We start from the raw sequence: 20384 nt of genomic DNA on the forward strand, positions 1-20384 counted from the left end.
GGCGGGCGGCGAACAGAGAGGACGGCTGGAAGCAGAGTCCCGGTGGAACAGGTGCCCCCTTCCCAGCCCTGCCTGAGCCCAGCTTGGTGGGAACCCGTCTGTGCCAGTGGGAATACTGCTGTGGGGAGGAGCCTTTGTGATGGGAATGACTCCCCGCCCCAGGCTGTGCCTTTGCGTAGGTCCGGGAGCCACTGAATAGAGCACCTGGATGTGCGCCTAAGTGGACCCTCCCCCCACCTCCCAGCAACACCCACACAACACGCTCAGGGGACCTGGTCTCTCTCATGCCAAACTATTGTTTTTAATGTTTATTTATTTCTGAGAGACAGAGAGAGCTACGGGGTGGGGTGGGGGCTTGGGGGGGGGGTGGGACAGAGGATCCAAAGCAGGCTCTGCACTGACAGCAGAGAGCCCGGTGTGGGGCTCAAACTCAGGAACTGCAAGATTGTGACCTGAACCAGTCAGATGCCTAACCAACTGAGCCACCCAGGAGCCCGTAGTTTTATTTTTTTTTAAGTTTATTTATTTTTGAGAGAAGGAGAGAGCACGGACATGCGCCCAAGTGAGGGAGGGGCAGGGAGAGAGGGGACAGAGGAACCGAAGCAACCTCTCCTCTGATAGCAGGGGCTTGAACTCAGAAACCGGACTGTGAGATCATGACCTGAGCCTAAATCCCATGCTTAACTACTGAGCCACCCAGGCTCCCCTAACTCACTTTAGACTTGAAGAAAAGTTGCTAACAAAAATGTTAGTGTTCCCCTTATCTATACCCTTATCAGGATTGCTTTGGCTATTTGGGGTCTTTTGTGGTTCTGTACAAATTTTCAGATCATCTTTTCTATTTCTGTGAGAAATACCATTGGAATTTTGATAGGGATTGCACTAATCTATAAATGGCTTTGGGTGGACACTTTAATAATTCCTCTGATTGATGAACACAGAATATCTTTCCATTTATTTGTGTCTTCTTCAACTTCCATCATGAAAGTCTTGTCGTTTTCTTTTTTTTTTTATTTATTTTTTTTTAATTTTTTTTTCAAAGTTTATTTATTTTTGGGACAGAGAGAGACAGAGCATGAACGGGGGAGGGGCAGAGAGAGGGAGACACAGAATCGGAAACAGGCCCCAGGCTCTGAGCCATCAGCCCAGAGCCTGACGCGGGGCTCGAACTCGCAAACCGCGAGATCGTGACCTGGCTGAAGTCGGACGCCTAACCGACTGCGCCACCCAGGCGCCCCGAGTCTTGTCGTTTTCATTGTGCAGTCCTCTTACCTCCTTGGTTAAATATATTCCGTAGTATTTTTTTTTTTTTTTTTTGGTGCAATTGAAAATGGGACTTTTATTTCTCTTAAGGATAATTTGTCAGTGAATAGAAACACACCTGATCCTTGTATGTTGATTTTGAATGTGGTAATACTGAATTCATTCATTAGTCCTAACAGTTTTTGGGTGGAATCTTTAGGATTTTCTATGTATAAAATTATGTTGGGGAGCCTGAGTGGCTCAGTTGATGAAGCCTCTGACTCTTCATTTCGGCTCAGGTCATGATCTCGCAGTGGTGGGATGGAGCCCTGAGTTAGGCTCTGTGCTGACAGCATGGAGTTGGCTTGGGATTCTCTCTCTCTCTCTCTCTCTCTGCCCCTCTCCTGCTCTCAAAATAAATACACTTTTAAAAATAAATAAAATAAAATCATGTTATCTGCAAACAGGGATAATTTTCTCCCTGTCTGATTTGGAGGCCTTTTATTCCTTTTTTTCTAAGTGCTCCGACTAGCATTTCCAGCACTATGCTTAATGAGAGTGGTTGGTGTGGGGCGCCTGGGTGGCGCAGTCGGTTAAGCGTCCGACTTCAGCCAGGTCACGATCTCGCGGTCCGTGAGTTTGAGCCCCGCATTGGGCTCTGGGCTGATGGCTCGGAGCCTGGAGCCTGTTTCCGATTCTGTGTCTCCCTCTCTCTCTGCCCCTCCCCCGTTCATGCTCTGTCTCTCTCTGTCCCAAAAATAAATAAAAAACGTTGAAAAAAATTAAAAAAAGGAAAAAAAATGAGAGTGGTTGGTGTTAAGTATCCTTATTTTGTTCCTGATCTTAGAGGGAAAGATTTCAACCAATCACCATTGAATATGATGTCATGTTAGGGTTTGTTATATCTGGCCTTTGTTATGTTGAGGTTTACTCCTTCTATACCCAATTTTCTGAGGGTTTTAATGAAAGGATGCCATACTTTTTTTTTTATTTAAAAAAAATTTTTTTAATGTTTCTATTTATTTTTGAGACAGAGAGAGACAGAACACGAGCAGGGGAGGGGCAGAGAGAGAGGGAGACACAGAATCGGAAGCAGGCTCCAGGCTCCGAGCTGTCAGCACAGAGCCCGACGCGGGGCTTGAACTCACACACCGCGAGATCATGACCTGAGCCGAAGTTGGACACTCAACCGACTGAGCCACCCAGGTGCCCCAAAGGATGCCATACTTTGTCAAATGCTTATTCTGCATCTATTGAGATGATCATATGTTTTTTAATCTTTCTATTAATGTGGTATATCATACTTATTGATTTGCATATGTTAAACCATCCTTGCATCTCACGTGAGATAAAACCCATGTGATCATGGTATATGATCCTTTTAATGTGCTGTTGAATTCACTTTTTAAATATTTTGTTGAGAATTTCTGCATCTGTATTCATCAGGAATATTGCTTTGTAGTTTTCTTGTATGGTCCTTATCTGGCTTTGTTATCAGGACAATGCTGGTTTCCTAAAATGAATTTGGGAGTGTTTCCTTCTCTTTGAATTTTTTTGGGAGAGTTTGAAAGTGATTGGCATTAATTCTCCTTTAAATGTTTGGTAGAATTCATCAGTGAAATCATCTAGTCCCGAGCCAACTTCTTAACTTGGACCTTTATCCCACTGACTTTTAGCTCTCTTTGTATAAAAGATACTGTGGCTATAAATTTCCCTCAAAGTACCACTTTCATGGTAAATCCAGCTTTTGATCATTCAATTTTTATCATGCAGGTTTTTCTCCATATCATGCAGTTTTAGGCATTTTAAGACATGAAATATGAGTGGGAGTCCCATGGGGTCCAGATACCTCCCTGATGGATGAGAGTGTGGAGAGATGTATTAATGATGTTCTTTATTTTTTTGCATTTTATGATGGTTTGACATCTTGGTTGGGGGGTGGAGCTTGGTGTTTGGGGGAGAGACTGCCCCTTCCTGGGCTGGCTAATTCCTAGAGTTAATGAAAATTTGGCTATGAATATGTCTTTCATGTGCAGACCAACCAATTCTGAGTCTATACCCACAAGCGCCGCCTTTTTTCTAGCTCTTACCAAGCCAGTATTTGCCCTGCCCTAAATCACCACAGGGCCAGGTACCTGACAATTAAAGACCATCCCTGTACCCCATGCCTGGCCAATCCTGAGCCATGCTTTGCCCTTCCTAGGCTCTCCCCTCACTCCTCCTTCGGCCTCCTGGCCAAACCTCATGCTTCCCCATGTGATCCTGCATGGCATAGCATGATCCCTTCTCTTGGGAATTGTGTGTAATAAAAACTTCTTTCAGTGGCATTAACCTCTCCATGTCATTACTCAGGTCATCTTTATAAATCAGAATCCCATGGGCACAATTAAGACAGACGGCAGCTTTAGAAAACCATCTCATTCAACCTCTGGGGCTGCCTCTTCTCTGCTGCCAATGCAAGGAGTGGTTGGTTGCAAAAACTCCCCAAGTCTTCATGCCCTCTGAAGCAGGATCCTGCTGCTCTGCCAGCAAGAGGTAGAGTTACTCTCCCCACCCCTGGAACCTGGGCCGGCCCTGTGACTTGCTTGGGCCAATAGGATGTTATGGAAGTAAAATGTGCCAGTCATAGAATCTCCCAGAGGCCTCACAAGCTTCCACTTACTTTCTGACAGGGCTGGGGCTAGGATGAGACAGGATCACTACTATGAATTTTTCCTTCTGCCTCAGGTTCCAACATGACTTGGCATGACGCTGTTACTGATCTGATGTTCAGTTAAAATTTTGATATTTTGTTCATCATTGATTTTTTGGTTTTAATTTTGATCCTTTAAAAGATTGCATTAAGATCTTATTTATCTTGGGGTGCCTGGGTGGCGCAGTCGGTTAAGCGTCCGACTTCAGCCAGGTCATGATCTCGTCCGTGAGTTCGAGCCCCACGTCAGGCTCTGGGCTGATGGCTCAGAACCTGGAGCCTGCTTCCAATTCGGTGTCTCCCTCTCTCTCTGCCCCTCCCCCGTTCATGCTCTGTCTCTCTCTGTCCCAAAAATAAATAAACGTTGAAAAAAAATTAAAAAAAAAAAAGATCTTATTTATCTTGATTGCCTTTTGTGTGTGTGCTCAAGTGCATCACTTGCCTTACCCTAATCCTGGTCCTGCTCTTTAGAACCCTCCTTAGCTGTCATGTGAACAAGCTATGGGTACATAGTCTATTCTTCCTCATCAGTCTATGCAATAGGTAGCCAAACCCAGAGGCAGAATTGCCCAACTAGCCAGAAGTTGACTGCAAACATATGAGCCCAAATGAACTACCAGCTGAGTTTAACCTAATTTACCAATTCACAGAACTGGTTATTTTAAGCTACTGTGTTTGGGGGTGGTTTTGTTATGCAGCAACAGCTGGCTGATACAGAAGATCACTCAGCAATTCTTTCATGAAGAATGGGGAGAGAATAAGTGACTTCTGAGAACTTCCAAGGGAGGCAGAATAGACAGGGCAAAGGGATCATTCAAGCTAGGCAACACTGTCCTATGCCCAGGTCCATCTGGGGCCACAGCTGCCATCTGAGGCTCCACCCACCAGCCACCACCCCTTGGGACCCTCAGGGAGCCCCAATGGGGATGAATTTACATACAGAAAAGACTCACAGAAGCTTGAGGTCAGCATATCTTTCTTCTGACTTCTACTTTGGTATCCTTTTTAAAACAGCTCCCACTGTCCCCTCCCATGGAATGGAGGGAAGGCTGGGTAATGTCCAAAGTGAGAGGGCTACAGCAGAACCACACTCCTCCAAAACCTCAGGTGGAGGACTGATAACAGAGGTGAGGCTGAGGAAGCATCTGGAGGACACGGCAGGAAAAGGGAGGGAGGAGGATCCCAAGGATTTTGTGGATTGTTTTGTTTTGTTTTGTTTTTGCAAGGGCCAGGCTCCAGGGAAGTAGACTCAATCTGAAATGTAGGGCCCCTGGAGCCCAGGCTTCTGGCCCAGCATTCACTGGATTCTGCAGAGCTGGGTCTAGGTAAAATACATATGCAGAGACACCCAAGTTCCCTGGATAGAGACCTCTCCCAATGCCCAGAATGACCCAGCCTCCCCTGGTGACAGGACGTCAGTGACTACATGACCTTTGCTCCTTGGACTGATAGATTCTTGGGCTGGAATATATACCCTACCAGGATCCCCCCAGCCATAGGGAATGGGGCAGCATTGGGCATCTTCTGATAAGGCTCCGGGGTCCTGAAGTGGGTGGGGGCAGAGCTCGACTCAGGGAAGAAACTTGCAGGCTGCAAAAGTGCAGGAAGTGTGATTCACTGGCTCTGCCCCTGGGAGACCAAGTTCTTGTAGTGGCTGTCAGCAGTCGCCTGTCTGTAAGTATCCTCATCTCAGGAGCCCCTCTCACCAGAGACAGGATCTTGGCTTCTAGACTTGACCTGCTGCAAATGAAGAGGAGAGGTCACCCCTGAGGGCTGGGATCCCTTTTGCTCCCTCAGTGAGGACCGATGACCCAGAAAGAGATACAACTTCTCTCTCTCCCACCCTAGGGACTGCCAGCTTCTGGTCTCCATGACAGTAGCTTTTCCACAAGGTCACATCTCCTTTGCATAATAACACTCAAAAACCTCAGTAGGGGAGGGCAGATGAGAGACAACAGAGATGGGTGGGTGAGGTGGGGAGGGTCTCTACCTACCTTGGGGTTGCAGGCAAGGCAACAGGACAGAGGCTTCTCAAGGTGGCTCTTGGGCTCTGGCAGAGTTCTTAAGGTCTGAAGCAATGGGTGGAGGACAAATGTTGTGACCACAGGCAGAAGTCTCTGGAGCAGGGTGGGGACAGGGGCCTCAAGGTAACTGGGAGATAAATGAAGGGGAGGCGGGGCGTCTAGAAGGAGGCAGAAGGCAAGAGCCCACCCTCACCTCCCTCCCCATCTCCTACCGTGCTTCACTCACCCCAGAGTCCGGGCTCTTCAGTGGTTGCTGGGCCTGACTCCATCCTGTGAACGCTCCTAGGGGGAGCGTCCTGGTGTGGGCCATCTTTGGGCCTAAGCATCGGGATAAGAGGGCAGGAGGTCAGAACAGTGGTCCTGAGCAGGTGCGCACAGCCTGAGTTCTGCTTGAATGAGTCTCTACCCTTCTGCTCCATGTCACTCCCTCCAGGTCCCTTCCTGCTCCCTCCTGAGAGAGGCCCCTGGGCCCAGGCTCCTGCCTTCCCAGAACCACCGGCACTTCTCTCTAGCCCTGACATTTCTCCCAAGCTCTGCCATCACCCCAGCACCCTGGCACCACCCAGATATTGGCATCACTCAGGTTCCAAAGCGGGGTGGACTTCCTCCCCCAGGAGCAGCCATGCCTGCGCCCCTTGTCACTGGGTAGCCCTGCTGCCCTCAATGCCTCCAAGCCATGCTTGGCTGCTTATGCCCCATTGCCCAGCGCCTTGCCACTTCCTTTGCTATCTCTCTGAAACAGTCTCCGTCGTCCATAAGATTCTGCTTTAGTGCTGATATGCAGTTGTCCCCCACCCTGCCCCGTCTCTAGACCCCCTTATGCTGACACACCAAACTCTGACCACCTTGCTCCTCCCCCATTGACCTGCAATCACTGCTCATTGTGTCAAAGCCCGTCTCGGAACCTGGGACCTGGCTGGTGCCCTGCCCTGTCTGGGATGCCCTCTGCCCCAATCTCTAGCCCAAACCCTGCCCCTTCTGGCAGCTTGCCCAGAGCACTCCCAAGTCCAGGGAGTGTCAGATGTGCCATGGGGTGCCTCCCTTGCCCAGCACCCCACTGAAGGGGCCAGCCCTAGGTCAACCATGCTTAGGTATTATGTGATTCTCCTCCCAGGTCATGGAGAACTGGGTTAGGGACAGGCCCTTGGCACAAGGGCAGCCAGTGCCATAACTAACCAGCGGTAAGGAGTAAAAAGGGTGTGCTGGGTCCAGCATCTGGGGACTTTAAAGGTGTACAGAAAAGATTTAGGCAGAGGAAGTGGGAAAGGGGGCTGACAACTCATGAGAGGCTAGGAAAGTCTGGAAGGGCACAGTGGAGCAAGAACTGCATTCTTAGCTGGCAGAACAATGGCAGTCTAGGATGAGGCAGCCCCCTGTTGGGAGAAACACAACAGGTGGGGGGGGGGGGCTGAACCACATTAATGGGGAGGGGAAGAGGGCCTCACAGGGGTCCACATCATCGGCTCCAACGGAGGCCATTATGGCCTCCTGCTCAGGGCTTCTTCCCACTTGCTTCTGCCCATCTCTCTGCTCCTGGGGGGAAGGTCTAAGGACCCCACCCCAGCTCCCCCAGGTCCAGCAGAGTTCTGCAGAGCAGCAACCACAGGAGTGGGCTCAGAGCCTACCCAGTGCATGCAGGACCCCTCCTTGAGCCGCAGAGGCATTGCTGGAGACGGGATCCCGGCTGTCGGTAGCAGCACCAGGCCAGACTGGCCCCGGGGAGCAGAGGCAGCAGAAAGCTAAGGATCACCACCAGCAGGAAGGCCTTGTGGTCTGTGGACAACAGGGTAAGGCTGCGTCCTCAGCATGTGCCCCGCCTCAGCCCCTCCCCACACCCCCTCCCTCCCTGGACACACTTTCAGGCTGTATAGGACCGCTGTCCACACTGCCACCAAACCCTGGCTTGTTGCAGGACGGCGGAGCCCAGCCCGGAGCACAGTGGCAGTTATGGTTACTGTTGCAAACCTACAGAGGGGAAAAGAGAAGGAGGGCCCCGTGGGATCAGGAAGTCCAAGGCCACCCCCTCATCACCTTTCCGGCCACTCACTCCATGGCCATGGCAGGCTGTCAGGCATCGCTCCAGCTCCCAGAAGGTAGTGTTTTGGCAGCTCCCGTCCTGGCACACCTATGGGTGGTGTGTGCACCAGGCAGTGAGGGGGAGTGACGTTTTGGCCTACAGGACTCAAGCATTAGGGAAGGGTTTGGTGTGCAGGGCTCACAGGGCTCACCATTCTAGGGCCACACTGGGTGCCTGGCTCTACCAGGCCCACGTCATGCAGGTCTAGCTGGACACCAGGCAACAGGAAGACTCCCCTGCAGGTCACCTCGCTGCTGCCTAGTCCAACCGTGGAGTCCACCGGTACCGTGTGTGGTGCCAGTGGGCGCTGCTCCCCACCCAGGCACTGCAGCTTCCCACACTGTGCATCCCTGGGGACGAAAGTGTAGGGTGACCGCATGTCCAGAGCGTCCCTCTTGCCCCAGTGCACCACCCCGCTTCCCCTAACTCCGCCCCACTCCCCACCTCTGGGCACAAGGCACGAAGCCACCCTTGCGGTCCTGGCCACAGTTTCCATGGGCGTCTCCTGCTGAGTTCACAGTCTGGAAACAGGCCTCCGGGGCTGGGCTGGAGCCTGAGGAAGCATGGGCGGACCGCACTGGCTTCAGTCCCCACCCCCACCCCCCCATCTTCCCCTGCGTGGAAAACGGTGCATTCCCGAGGATGGGGCCAGCGGTACTCGGGTAGTCTCACCAGGCCCCCAGAGCTGCTGGCACTGCTGCTCCAGTGTAGGACACGCGCCATCCCGGCAGTAGCCCCGGCCGCTGGCGCAGGAAGAGCCGTCTAGTAGGAAAGTGTCCGGGGGGCAGTAGGGGGAGGTGCCCGTGCAGAACTCTGGGAGGTCACAGTCGCCAGCAGCTCGGCGGCACAGCACGCCAGCCGGCTTCAGCTACGCAGGGGACCGGGTGGAGGGAGGGCGGCCGAGGGACAGCGAGACAATGGACATTGAGAGATCCACGCCGATACAGCGGCTCAGAGGCTGGAGGGCCAGGTGAGGCCAGGCGGGCCCGCGCGCAGAGCAGAGCCAGCACCAGCAGGGGCACCAGAGGGCGCCAATCAGCCAAGACCAACAGCCGGCTCCCGAGCGCCCCCTAACCCTCACCCCGAGCCCCCCCACGTCCTCACCAGGCAGCGCGCGCAGCAGTCCCCGCGTGTGCACTGGGCTCCCGCACGCAGCGAGCAGTTGTGGGCGAGGCAGCAGGCGTCCGGGCACTCCTGGAGCCGGAGAGAGGGTGTAGGACCAGATGAGGGCGCAGCGACCCAGACCCCGGGGCAGGGGGCGAGCGGGGCGCCAGCCTCGGCCCCCGGGGACCGGGAGCGCGGATCTGACCTGGCTGGGGCCGCAGTCACACTCCTCGCCGTCCTCCACGAGGCCGTTGCCGCAGCGCGCCCGAGGCACGAGGACCCTGGAGTCCGGCGCGTTGGAAAGACACGTACCGCCCCCCTTGCGGAAGAAGGCGCGCAGCTGGCGCCGGCTGCAGGGGCTGAATACGCGTGGGAACGGGTGCCTACAGGAGGGGGAAGGACGTCTGGCGTGCGGGGACCGCCCCCCTCAATCCCTTGCTCGTCTGCGACCCCCTCCCGCCACTACTCCCTGTGCTTGGCCACACAGCCCCTGGATGCGCAGAAACCGCCTAAGCAGCAGGCAGCCGGGATCCTCCACACGCGGAGGCCAAAGAGGGCAAGTAAACTGTACACAGTCACACGGCGAGCCCGAGACGGGAGGGTGTCACGCCAGGACCAGGCAGCCCGGCACTCAAGGTCAAATCGCGACCTAGCGCCGTTTCTCCCGGGGTTGGAGAATCCTTGCTAAGATGTTCTGAAAAGCTCCATACTTTTGAGAATCCACTTCTGCGTTTCCTCCCTTTAAGCCTCATAAAGAAGTCTCGGGGTGGGTGCTATGACAACTATCTCTATTTTACGGAAGAGGAAATCGAGGGATAACCATTTCTCCCAAAGAAAGGCAGCTGAGGAAGGTCCCCTGGTCTAGCGGAGCCTCCCCGGGAACTCCTGCCGCCCCCCGCCCCCGACCTCGGCGTCTGTACCCGGTGGCCGCGGCCATGACGCAGCCGCCTTGCTCAGCCGCCGCCTCCACGCAGCAGCCGTCAGGGTCGTGGCTGAGGCCAAGGCTGTGACCTATCTCGTGGGCCATGGTGGCTGCTGCGCCAATTGGAAGCTCTGAGTGATCCTGGGAGGGCGTAGGGACGGTCACTGCGTCACTGGGGGCTGCGGGGATGCCTCCTGTCCCTCTCCCCCCGCTCCTGTCCCGGGTGGAGCTCACCGTGCTCACGCCTCCTGAACTCTCAGCGCGACACATGCCCTCGATGGGCGCCAGGCCCACAGTGGCGCCCTGGAAGGCGCGGCCCCTGAAGGCAGAACGCAGCGTGACCCGGTGGGGCCAGGATTCTGGGCTGCCCAGACGGGGACTCACTTGGGCGTAGGAGGGGACCCACGTGAGCAGCTGCGTGGAGTCGTGTGGCCACCGTGCCCACAGCCCTCGGCGCCACTGCAGGAAGGCCCAGAGCGTCGCATTGGCGTCTGACGTGATATGGCTCTGGTCTTGCTCTGTCCACACTTCCAGGCCAGTCAGTGCCACCTGAATATCCAGAGTCCTGAGAATCTGTGGACGGGACCAGGCTGAGCTGGGGGACAAGATGTGCCACAGTGCCTGTGCTCTTCCCCGGGGGCGCCCTCTCCTCTCTGCTCCATAGTCTTTGCTCATCTCCAACCCTGCCACCTCCTGCCAGGACTTGCCAGCCCATGTCGCAGTCACCCCCATTAGGACTCTCTTCCCGCCAACCCCAACCTGGTCTACGTAGTTGGCCACCTCCAGGAGTCGCTGTTTGGTGTGGTTCAAGTTCCTGTGCTGGGTCAAGAACTGGAAAGACATACAGAAGAGTTCCTGGCAGGCTGAGCTGGCCCCATCCCACCCCACCACCCCCCTGGGGCCTCTGCTCACCAGTGTGTGGTCAGCCACTATGTACAGCTCCAAGAACCTCGGGCTCCTGCGGACCTCCCTCTTCTCCTGGGATGAGGCAATGGTGACCCTGAGTGGCAGGCTGCCAACCCCAATTCCCAGGAAGCACAAAGTTAACTTGAAAAATTGCTGGAACTTGTTTCTTCAGCCTCCAAATAAAAATATCAGGACAGGAGGCCCTGAACTGGGGCTGTGTATTCCTGTCTTTTTTGATTTTCAGGGCTATGGATATTCCATTTCCACTCCCACCCCTATCTGTGCCCCTGACCTTGATCTGAGTGGCACGAGAAAGGCTGGCCATGTCCCCTTTGCTCCCGGCATCCCTGTGGCCGCAGGCCCCTTTCCAGCTGAGCAGCTGCCTGGTTGGGAACATCTTGTGAGTGATGAAGTCCTCGGAGTCTCCAGCTGACCGTGGATGCACATAATAACTGGCATTGCTGCCCAGTGTGATCAGGCCCCTAGAGTTCGGAAGAGTGCAGAGGAGGGTGTGAAGGGACTCTTTTTCCAGTCCCAGGCCCAGCCCCCTCCCCCAGAACTCCTCACCTCATCCCAGAGCAGGTGCTGAAGACTACCCAGGAGTCAGGGAAGCCCCTCACACGTCCATGGTAATGGCAGTGGTCCTGGAGAGCAAGGGACCCAGCCCCAAATCTCAGCCAGTGCTGAACTGGGAGGGGCTGGTGGCGGGGGGGGGGGGGGGGGGGGGGGAGGGGCTGGCTCCAGCCTCTCTTTAAAAAGAGGAAGCGAATGGGAAAGGAACGGTGGAGAGGTCCTCAGGGAGTGCACCCCCCAGCATCCCTTACCCTGTCCTCAGAGCCCATGGAAGTATCTCACCGTGTGGTCGGGGACCAGCACCACTGGCTGCCCATCTGGGGTATAGTGGGTTTCTGTGTATCCCGGGGCCAGCAGCCTGCTGGGAGGGGGTGTTATAAGGGTCACCTAATTCAGCCAGGCCTCCTCCAGGATGCCCTCCAGCCTTCCTCCCTGAGCAGCTCCATGAGTGAGGCATAGGGCTAGGACTGGAGAAGCACCCAAATGTATCTTAGGGAAGGGACAGGAGCGACTGTGTGCTGCTCAGCTCAGAAAAACCTTGGGCTGGAGGGAGAAAGGTGGGGTGGGGGGACAGGAAGGAGCCTTGGTGAGGGCTGAGGTGTGGGAAGTGGGTGTGTGGGAAGCAGCAGGGAGGAGCAGGAATGGAGAAACAGTTTGTGGTCCCTGTGGAGTCTATGGTGGGCAGCTTCCACAGGTTTGGGGAGGGAAGATTCAGGAGACATTGATGAGGAGGTGGGGCGTGGAGCCAAGGAAGGGCAGTAAACTCCCTGGGTGGCCCAGCCTTGTCAGGCCTCTGTTCTCTGGCCCCCAGACCCCACATTTCTCCCCAGCTGTCCTTCAGTGATGCTCACCCCATGCTTCCAGAGAAAAGAGAATCCCCACCTGTCCACAGCTGCTCCTGCCTGCCCACCTGAGCAGGGAGCCCCATCCCCATCTTCTTCAGACCCCACTCCATTAATGATCTCACCTTCCTTCTCCATCTTTCCAGGGTCCTTCCCACCAAGGTGGATCAACTGTGAGCTAATGTCTCTTCTGTAAAGAAAATTCTCCATCCCCACCTCGCCTTGACCTCTTTACTGCCAGACCACTCCAAAGACCTGTGGTGCCTGCTTCTCCACCTCCTAGTCTTTCCTCCACCTTCTCCAGCTTTGCCCTCCCTGACTCCATGCACAGACTCAACCCAAAGAGCAGGTGCTGTGGTCACCCCCTCTCATGTGTGGGGACGTTGAACCTCAGAGGAACTATGGTTCTGTGTGGTGGAACTAGATACTGTTCCTGGTCCATCTGGCTCCATGGGGGAGAAGCCAACATGTGTAGAGTGCTTGGAACAGTGTCTTCAATGAAGCGAGCCCTCGACATACGATGGCTGTTGATAATTCCATCTGGATGGTTTCCAGACCCCACACTCCAACATGGACACCCACCCCACCCAGCCCCGCACTGCCTACTCATTCACCAGCTCAGAATCTTTGGCTTTGCAAAGACATTCAGCCTTACAATGGCCTCTGTGGGGCCGCCTGCGGGGCTCAGTTGGTTGAGCTTCTGAGTCTTGATTTCAGCTCAGGTTGTGATCCCAGAGTCGTGGGATCCAGCCCCACAATGGGCTCCATGCTGAGCATGGAGCTTGCTTGAGATTCTCTCCCTCCCGCTCCCTCTGCCCCTCTTCCCTGCTCGCTCTCTCTCTCTCTCTCTCTTTTGCACACGCACACGCGTTCTCGCTCTCACTCTCACTCTAATTTAAAAAAAAAAAAAGGCCTCTGTGATCTGGCTTTACTGGGACTCCCCGAATTCATTTCCCACTGCTCCATTCCCTGTAGATGGAGACCCTCCAGGCAGGCCAGACAAATCCCTGCCTCCTGAAGGAGTCTTGACCTACAAAGGCCACACCTCACCTCAGCCCCGAGCACCTGCCCATCTTTGGAATCCATTTTGGATTCTCTTTGGACTCAGCACACCCTGTGGGCACCCACTAGGTGATGCTCATTCATTTCTGGCAGGAAGCTAACGAGATAATCCTGGGGCTGGAATGAAGGGTGTGCCCCACAGCAGGGCTGACCCAGGCTTAGCAGTCTACTTCAGCCTTGAGGGAGCCAGTCATGGGCTGGCAGGACAATTCCTGTACCTCTTCCTCTGGAGCCCTCGCCCCATCCAGCCTGCCTTAGGGGTTCCCCTCCATCCCTGCCCCCAGCACTTATCCCCTCCAGAGAGCGGGAGCTGCTCTCGGCTCCCGGCCCCCTCCCCTGCCTGGTACTCACTGGTTCCTCTCCAGCTCGAGCAGGAGCTGCTGCCCTTCAGCCTCCAAGGCCACCAGCCCCATGTCTAGCTTCGAGACCTGGTCAAGAAGGAGAGTAGGGCTGAGGGAGCAGGTGGGATGTGGAGCTGGCTGGCGAAGGAGAGCACAGGGGGCAGGGGGCAGCAGGCTCCCCACTGGTCATGGTAGGTGTGGATGGATGTGGGGGTGAGAACATGCAGGCAAATATGTTCCCAGACTCGGGACGGTTTTGGTTCTGACAACAGCCATTGGACATAGCCTGCTAGGGGCACACCTCATCCTCCAGAGGGATGAAACGAGGGGTCCCAGGAAGGTATCCTGACTTTCCCAAGGTTACTGGACCCTTCCTCTGGCCCTCCCTCCTTTGTCACAGCTGGAAGGCTTCCTCGAAGTGGGGAGGACAATGGGGTCCTGAAGACATTGGCTGGGGGAGCATTAGGTAGCCAGGCTCAGGCCTCCTTACAGCCTCGTTTCTTGCTGCTCCCCAGTCCCTGTAGAATTCAGACTTTACTCCCTCCTCCTTCAATTCTGACAAACTGAAAATTCCCCTAGCCTTCCGAAGGCCTGCCCCACACCTGCTTTGCTGAGACCATAAAGTAAACCCTGACCCCCTACCTCAGGCCAAGAGAAAAAACATCTCAGCTAGATGTCACGGGGGCTGGCCTGGGCCAGCCCGCAGCCTCTCCTTCTCCCTAGCCTGTTTGCCTCTCCCACCCTGTGGAAATACCCCATCTGCCGGCCCCCCTACCTTGTCCACTCTGCCTGGCTAGGGGCCCAGAGTTGGAACCAGCCCAGGAGCATCCTGGAGAGCTGCTGTGTCTTTGGAATGCTGGCCCTCACCCTTCCCTGCACCATGCACTGGGCTGGGCCCCGGGCCAAGGGGCTCAGATTCTTGTGGGGGCCCTTTCTCTGCAGGTGGGAGGCAGACAACCCCGCAACCCCAGCCAAAAGCCCCCCACCCCAAGGCCCCAAGCATGAGCTCACATGGCTGGAATGTCACTTACTTTATTGGAGAAAGGTTTGTACCCAGCGCAGGCAGCAGCCCCAGATGGAAAGCCTTCTCCTACCTCACCCCCACCCTGGGCTCCCTTCTCTCTGTCCTTCTGCTGTTTTTCCTTGCTTCTTGCCCTCCTGGTGACCCTGCTCCTCACTACACACCCCATCCCTAACCTGAAATGTGGGTATTTCCTGCCTCTTGGACAGGATTCCCTGCCTCATCTCTGTCTGCTGGCCTCAGCTTGGCAGGCTTCTCGGCGGTGGGGGGTGGGGGGGTAGGGAGGGAGGCAGGGGAAATCAAGGCCCTCTGAGATGCCCTTCCTTGTCACAGCCTAGGCTGGACTGGGAGGGAGGTGCCCAGCATGTGCCCAGCCTTGCCCTCTGCCAGTGATGCCCCGGCTCAAAGCCTGGGTCAGCACCATGCTTGAATGGGGGCCCCTGAGGGTCTGGGGGACCCAGTAAGGCCCTAGGTTAAAAGCTCCTGGGCCTATGGGGGCCTTCCAGCCTTCATGACAGTGCTCTACTGCCTTCCTTGCTGGCTTGGACAGTGGTTTGTCGCCTTTTACCTGAAAATTCAGGATGAAGAAGGCTCTCTAAAATTGGGGGACATTGGCCAATGGTTAGAAGCCTTTCAGACCTTAGTGGATCTCACTAGGTGGATCTCTGGGCTAAAGAGCTGTGTGACCTTGGGTACTTTCTCCAACCTCTCTGGGCTTCAGTTTGCCCCTCTGTGATATGGGGATACTAAGGGCACTGGCCTCCTGATTTGTAGCAAAGCTGTGTGGCACATACAGACGGGAGCACGGTTATTCTGGAAGTGTGTGATGGGTGGGTGTTGGCAGCAAGTGGGGCAGAGCATCCTGGAGAAGCAAAATCAGGCGGGCCTGCCCTAGGAGGGTGACCAGTGCCCCCTGGTCAGAAGTGGATTCTGCACGAGCCAGGGAGGCTGAAGTATTACTGGAGGAGACAGCAATGTGCCCACAGGGTAACACGTTCTGGTAAACTTTGCAAAAGGAAGATATTTTGGTGTTTGCATAAAGAGGTCCCTGAAAAGTTTCAGGGCTCACAAATTCTGGCCCTATCTCTGCCTGGTGGGGAGGATAATTCCCCTGGATAATTCTGGGAGGAAGGGAGAAGCGGACGGTGGGGCAGGAAGCCTGAAAATGACTTCCATGCGTGCAGGCTCTTGTGATCTCATGTGTCTCCCCACCCCCATCTGCCAAACCTCCGGAAAGGGGCCTAAAAGACCCCAGCCAAACTGCCACGCTAAACTTTGAAGACGGGGACAGGGGCTGGGAGACCCCGGGGCCCCCCGCAAAAGGAAGGACGACCTGGCACTGACCGGCTCCTCCAGGGTGACCGTGCGCCGGGGTCGTCCATCCAGGACCCAGTGCAGGGTGACTTGCTCTCCAGGGTTGTTTCCTGGGGTGAAGACAGAGTAAAAGCTGAGGGGGAAGTCTGAGGAACATAGAGGAGTAGGGGACGACAGAGGGGTGAGGTGATAGGACATCAGCAAAGAGGAACAGGAGACTCCACCTTCATTATTCAGAGGTGTAGCCTGGAGGAGGGTGGCCACTCCTCGGGCATCCTTGGAACTGAGGAGCCACCAGGGAGGTGGCAGAACAGAAACAGAGGAGCCTGGGAAGGATAGCTCAGCTGGGGAAGCCAGAGGCCCCACTGACCTGGGGGAGGCTTGGGGGTCAGAGATTACAAGGAAGAGACCAAGCCCCCCGTGCAGAGGAGAAGGAAGAGGGAGGCAGCCTCGGGTATTTTTAGCCTGGGCAGCAGATGCCTTTGGAGTGAGAGATCTGTGAAGACAGGGTGCCTGTGTCTCCTCCACCATCTGAGAAAAACAACAGCCAGATGTCTTGGGCGGTCCACCTTGCCCAGACAGCTCCCTTGGGGGCTTCACGCTGGAAGCAGGACTTCCAGGGACCCTAGCTTGGAAGCCCCTTTCTTGGACATTGGAGGTGGGGAGGCCCCGGGGGGGGGGGGGGGGGGGAGAGCCTGAGTGCTCCCAGGCCGGGTGTGCTTTAAGGGGGCCCTGGAGGAATACCAGAGCCAAGCATTACTCAGAAGGCTCTGGAATGCTCCCCTGGAATGCTCCCAGCCCCCCACCCCACAGTGGGTTCCAGCAACCCTCACTACCCCCGCCCAGCTGCCCAGCAGAGCCAGGCCCCAGGCAGCCCAGAGCCTGTAGGCAGCCCTCCCTGCCCTCTGACACAATCCCTGGGGAGGCAAGCCCAGCTCCCAGGACTGACGGTTCCCCAGCACCCAGCCTGCCCCAACCTCACGCTGAGATGGCAGACTGTGGAAGTGGCTCAGCTCTTGCCAGGCCACTCCAAGTCCTTTCTCCTCCTCCATCTTCTCCCCCAGACCCCAGCATCAAAGACCTGGAATAGCAGCAGTTCTAGGAATCCCCTTCCCCCAGGAAGCCCTCCCTGATTGGATGAGAGAGCTGCCACGGTTGGGCAGGGCGGGGCGGCGGGGAGGGGGGTGGGGAGGGATCTGAGTGCTTTTGGGAGGAGGGGTAAGCAGGGTGGGGAAGGGCTGTCTCCCAGCCCAGAGAGGACTTAACTGGGTGTGGAAAAGTACTTCTTGCTGGCCCTAAGCCTCCTCAGTAGAGAGGGGAGGGTGTGCCTCTGTGAGGAGGGAGAGGGAGGCGCAGACAGAGCTGTGGTGAGGAGGATTAGGGCGGGAGCTGAACGGGGGAGCCAGTGTGGTGTCAGGGAGCACGAAGCCCCTCTCCACTCCTCCCAGGGGTCCTATCACCCTCTCCTGACCCCATGCTGAGGAGGAGGGAGCAGCCATCCTCAAAGGCATAAGGGCTATCATCCCACCCCCTCCTGGCCCCAGAACAGAAGAGGACCCCATCCCTACAGGTACTCCCCACAGTGCTCTGGAACCCAGCACTCCCAGGCCACCCAGCCCAGTCCAGCCCAGCCCTTCCTGCCTCCCCCCTGATGTCCTCCCAGGCAGGTGGCGGGGCACTTCACATCCAGGACCCCGCCAATTCTACCCACCGGGGTTGCTGAGGTTACTTCCCAGGGTCCAGCCTGTCCGGAGCACCCTTCGTTATCTCACCAAACAAGGCGACAATATCAACGACACACACACACTGCCCCAAGGCCCTGGGGTGTGGGGTGAGCATGGGGGCCAGCCTGAGTGTGGAGGCCATAGCTGGCCCCCTAGTCCGAGGGCACAGCAGGGACTCTGGGGAACAGTGGGCTGGCCCTTAAGGGATGGAGGTGCAGGAAAAAGTCCACACTGGTGGGTGGGGTCTGGGGGTGGTCAGAGCAGAGAATCCTAGAAGAGGGGTCTGGGGACTTGGGCAGCTGCTTAGAGGAGACGCCCCCCACCCCCTCCAACCACCATCACCACTGCTTTGCCATTGGCACTGTGTCAGTCTGGACTCCAAGCCAGCCCAAATACAGCGGACAGTCCCTGGGCTGGTCCTACGGAGACCCTGCCAAAGCCTGGGCGAGCCCTGTTCTCCTGGCCACCGTGGGTGGGGGGAGGGCAGTTCAGGCCCTCCATCGCCTGAAAGTGACCTGGCCTGCCCCGCGGGGCACATCCCACTCACCTTGAAACGCCTCGGTCCCCGACACCTGCAAAGGTAGCCACAGTATCAGCAGCAGCAGCAGCGACGCCTGCGACCCTCGAGCTCTCAGAGACCCCCGGCCCATAGCTGTGAGTGCCTCGGTGTCCACGCTGCGGCTCCCGGCTCCCGGCTCCGCCCCGGCTGGATCCAGGCCGACCCACGGCCAGAGCAGCCGGCCCGCCGCCTCCCGACCCTCCCGCGCCACCCCGCACGGAGCCCCGAAGCCCATCCGCCGCACCCTGACAGCGGGCCGGACCTCGTGCGCCCTCGGGGAGCCGGAGCCGCCGTCTAAGGGCGGGAGCAGGGCCGGCGGAATCCGTGCGGCCCCACAGGGGACCTGCCCGCGCCAACCAGCGGGGGTAGGTCTCTGCGCCCTCTCCTCGCGGGGGCGGAGCGGGGTGGAGTGGGGATGGGGCGGGGCCCCTCGGAAAGGCCTTTGAGGACCTTTGGGGGTGGGGGGAGAGAGACCAGGGCTGGGGGCCACCTGTTGCCCCTCGGGTCTGCGCAGGGAGCGCCCCCCTCTGGGGTCTCCTGGGGCGGACCTCCCTGTCCCCGCCTGGCCACCAGTCCTGCCCAGACGCGCCCTGGCCAGAACCCCGCGGAAGTGCCCCTAGGAGAAGGGAGGCCGGGCGACCGCGACTGGCAGGTGTGGAGCTCGGCTGGACCAGCTCGGAGCTCGCCTGCCTCTGCATCGCGGTGGCCGCCAGCCCCTGTCCCCGCGGCGCGCGGTGGTGGTCCAGCCGCAGTCCCGGGGACTTGATGCCCCCGCAAAGGCGAGGCGGCCGACAGGCTCGCGGCTGAGGGCCGGGGCAGCCCTTGTCCCTGGTGGTGGCCGGAGGGAACAGTTGCACAAAGCCACGGAGGTCCAGACGTGGGGGGTTCCTTTCGGCTTTGGTAACATCCGTTTCTTCTTTTGAAGATTTGCGTGCTGCGTAGTAAATGCGGAGTAGTAAATGCAGCGGTTCGGTTAGGAAGAGTTCCAGCTTCAGTTTCCATCGCCCCCCTCCCCCCCCCAAGAGTTCCCCTGTGCCTCTCCTCAGTCACTCTCTCCCTCTCCCAGCCCCAGGCAGCCAGGGATAGGCGTTGAGCCTACAGATTAGTTTCGCCTCTTCCAGAACGTCATATAAATGTTATCCTAAGCTCTTCTGTATCTGGCTTCCTTCCCTCTATGTTTTTGAGATTCGTTTACATTGCTTCGTGATCAGTAATTTGTTCTTTGGTAGGTGCCAAGTGTGTTCCACGGTGGAGGGGAGCGCGGTGGCTCCGTGTTCTCCAGTTAGGCATGTGGGTTCTCCTGCTCCAGTGCAAGACTCTTCTAAACACAGCTGCTACAAAATCGCTGTGAAGTCTTTGTGTGGACATATGTTTTCATTTCTCATTTCTCATCTGTGATGACCCAGAAGTAGAAATGCAGGGTCATATGGCAAGGGCATATTTAAGTTAAAAAAAAAAAAACCCAAAAACGATTTCCTAAAGTGACTGTACCATTTTGCATCCCCACCAGCAGTGTATGAGAGTTTCAGTGCCCCTACAGCCACACCAGCATTTAGTGTTGTCAATCTTTTGAATTTTAGCTATTCCAGTGGCTGTGCGGAGTCCTCATTTTGTAGTTGAACGTTACCACTTACTTGTATAGTCCCCTCTTGAGGGGTTTCCAGCCCTTCTGCTGTTATGAACCATGCTGTGATGGATAATTTTATATACACACTAATTTGTGAGATGATTTCCTACAAGTGGGATTCCTTGGGCCACTTTACGGTTGCACCAGCAATATCTAGAGTGTTCTTTTGCCCACAGCCTTACCAACACAGTTCTCAGACTGTGATATTTGCCTGTCTGAATGAAGGTGAAAGTGCAGTCTCTCTCTCTCTCTCTCTCTCTCTCTCTTATTTTTTTTTAGAAAGAGAGAATCTTTTTTATGATTTATTTATTTATTTATTTATTTATTTATTTTTGAGAGAGAGAGAGCGAGCAC

The 20384-nt window shown here is 56.1% G+C and overlaps 1 protein-coding gene across 2 annotated transcripts; it reads right to left on the reverse strand.

Moving 5' to 3' along the window:
• Window positions 1-4264: 4264 nt before the first annotated feature.
• On the reverse strand, window positions 4265-19422 carry ADAM33 (ADAM metallopeptidase domain 33). Of its 2 annotated transcripts, none has more exons than XR_007150882.1 (22): window positions 18648-19422; window positions 18392-18416; window positions 16151-16230; window positions 13796-13872; window positions 11823-11901; window positions 11535-11611; window positions 11260-11449; window positions 10974-11039; window positions 10821-10892; window positions 10468-10634; window positions 10060-10380; window positions 9345-9522; window positions 9140-9229; window positions 8708-8903; window positions 8480-8588; window positions 8187-8385; window positions 8006-8083; window positions 7815-7923; window positions 7584-7731; window positions 6185-6276; window positions 5929-6085; window positions 4265-5674 (listed from the first exon to the last, which is right to left on the reverse strand). XR_007150882.1 is itself a non-coding variant. In XM_047852590.1 (22 exons), the coding sequence occupies exons 1-21, from the start codon at window positions 18636-18638 to the stop codon at window positions 5966-5968; spliced, it is 2568 nt and encodes an 855-aa protein (XP_047708546.1). In that variant the 3' UTR covers window positions 4265-5674; window positions 5929-5965. The 2 variants fall into 2 exon arrangements, 1 of the variants encoding a protein (XP_047708546.1); XM_047852590.1 differs by lacking the exon at window positions 18648-19422 and having other exon boundaries at window positions 5929-6051; window positions 10060-10202; window positions 10296-10380; window positions 18392-18638.
• Between the last annotated feature and the right edge of the window lie 962 nt (window positions 19423-20384).

Source organism: Prionailurus viverrinus, chromosome A3 (genome assembly GCF_022837055.1).
Source record: "Prionailurus viverrinus isolate Anna chromosome A3, UM_Priviv_1.0, whole genome shotgun sequence".
NCBI lineage: Eukaryota > Metazoa > Chordata > Mammalia > Carnivora > Felidae > Prionailurus > Prionailurus viverrinus.

Bases quoted from the DNA above. Each gene is read 5' to 3' on its own strand.
- ADAM33 (XM_047852590.1), bottom strand. From the start codon at position 18,638: ATGGGCTTCGGGGCTCCGTGCGGGGTGGCGCGGGAGGGTCGGGAGGCG. The intron at 7,732-7,814 runs GTGTGTCCAGGG...TGTTGTCCACAG, and splicing joins CGGTCCTATACAGCCTGAAA to ACCACAAGGCCTTCCTGCTG. The intron at 6,052-6,184 runs GTGAGTGAAGCA...ACCCTGCTCCAG, and splicing joins TGAAGAGCCCGGACTCTGGG to AGACTTCTGCCTGTGGTCAC.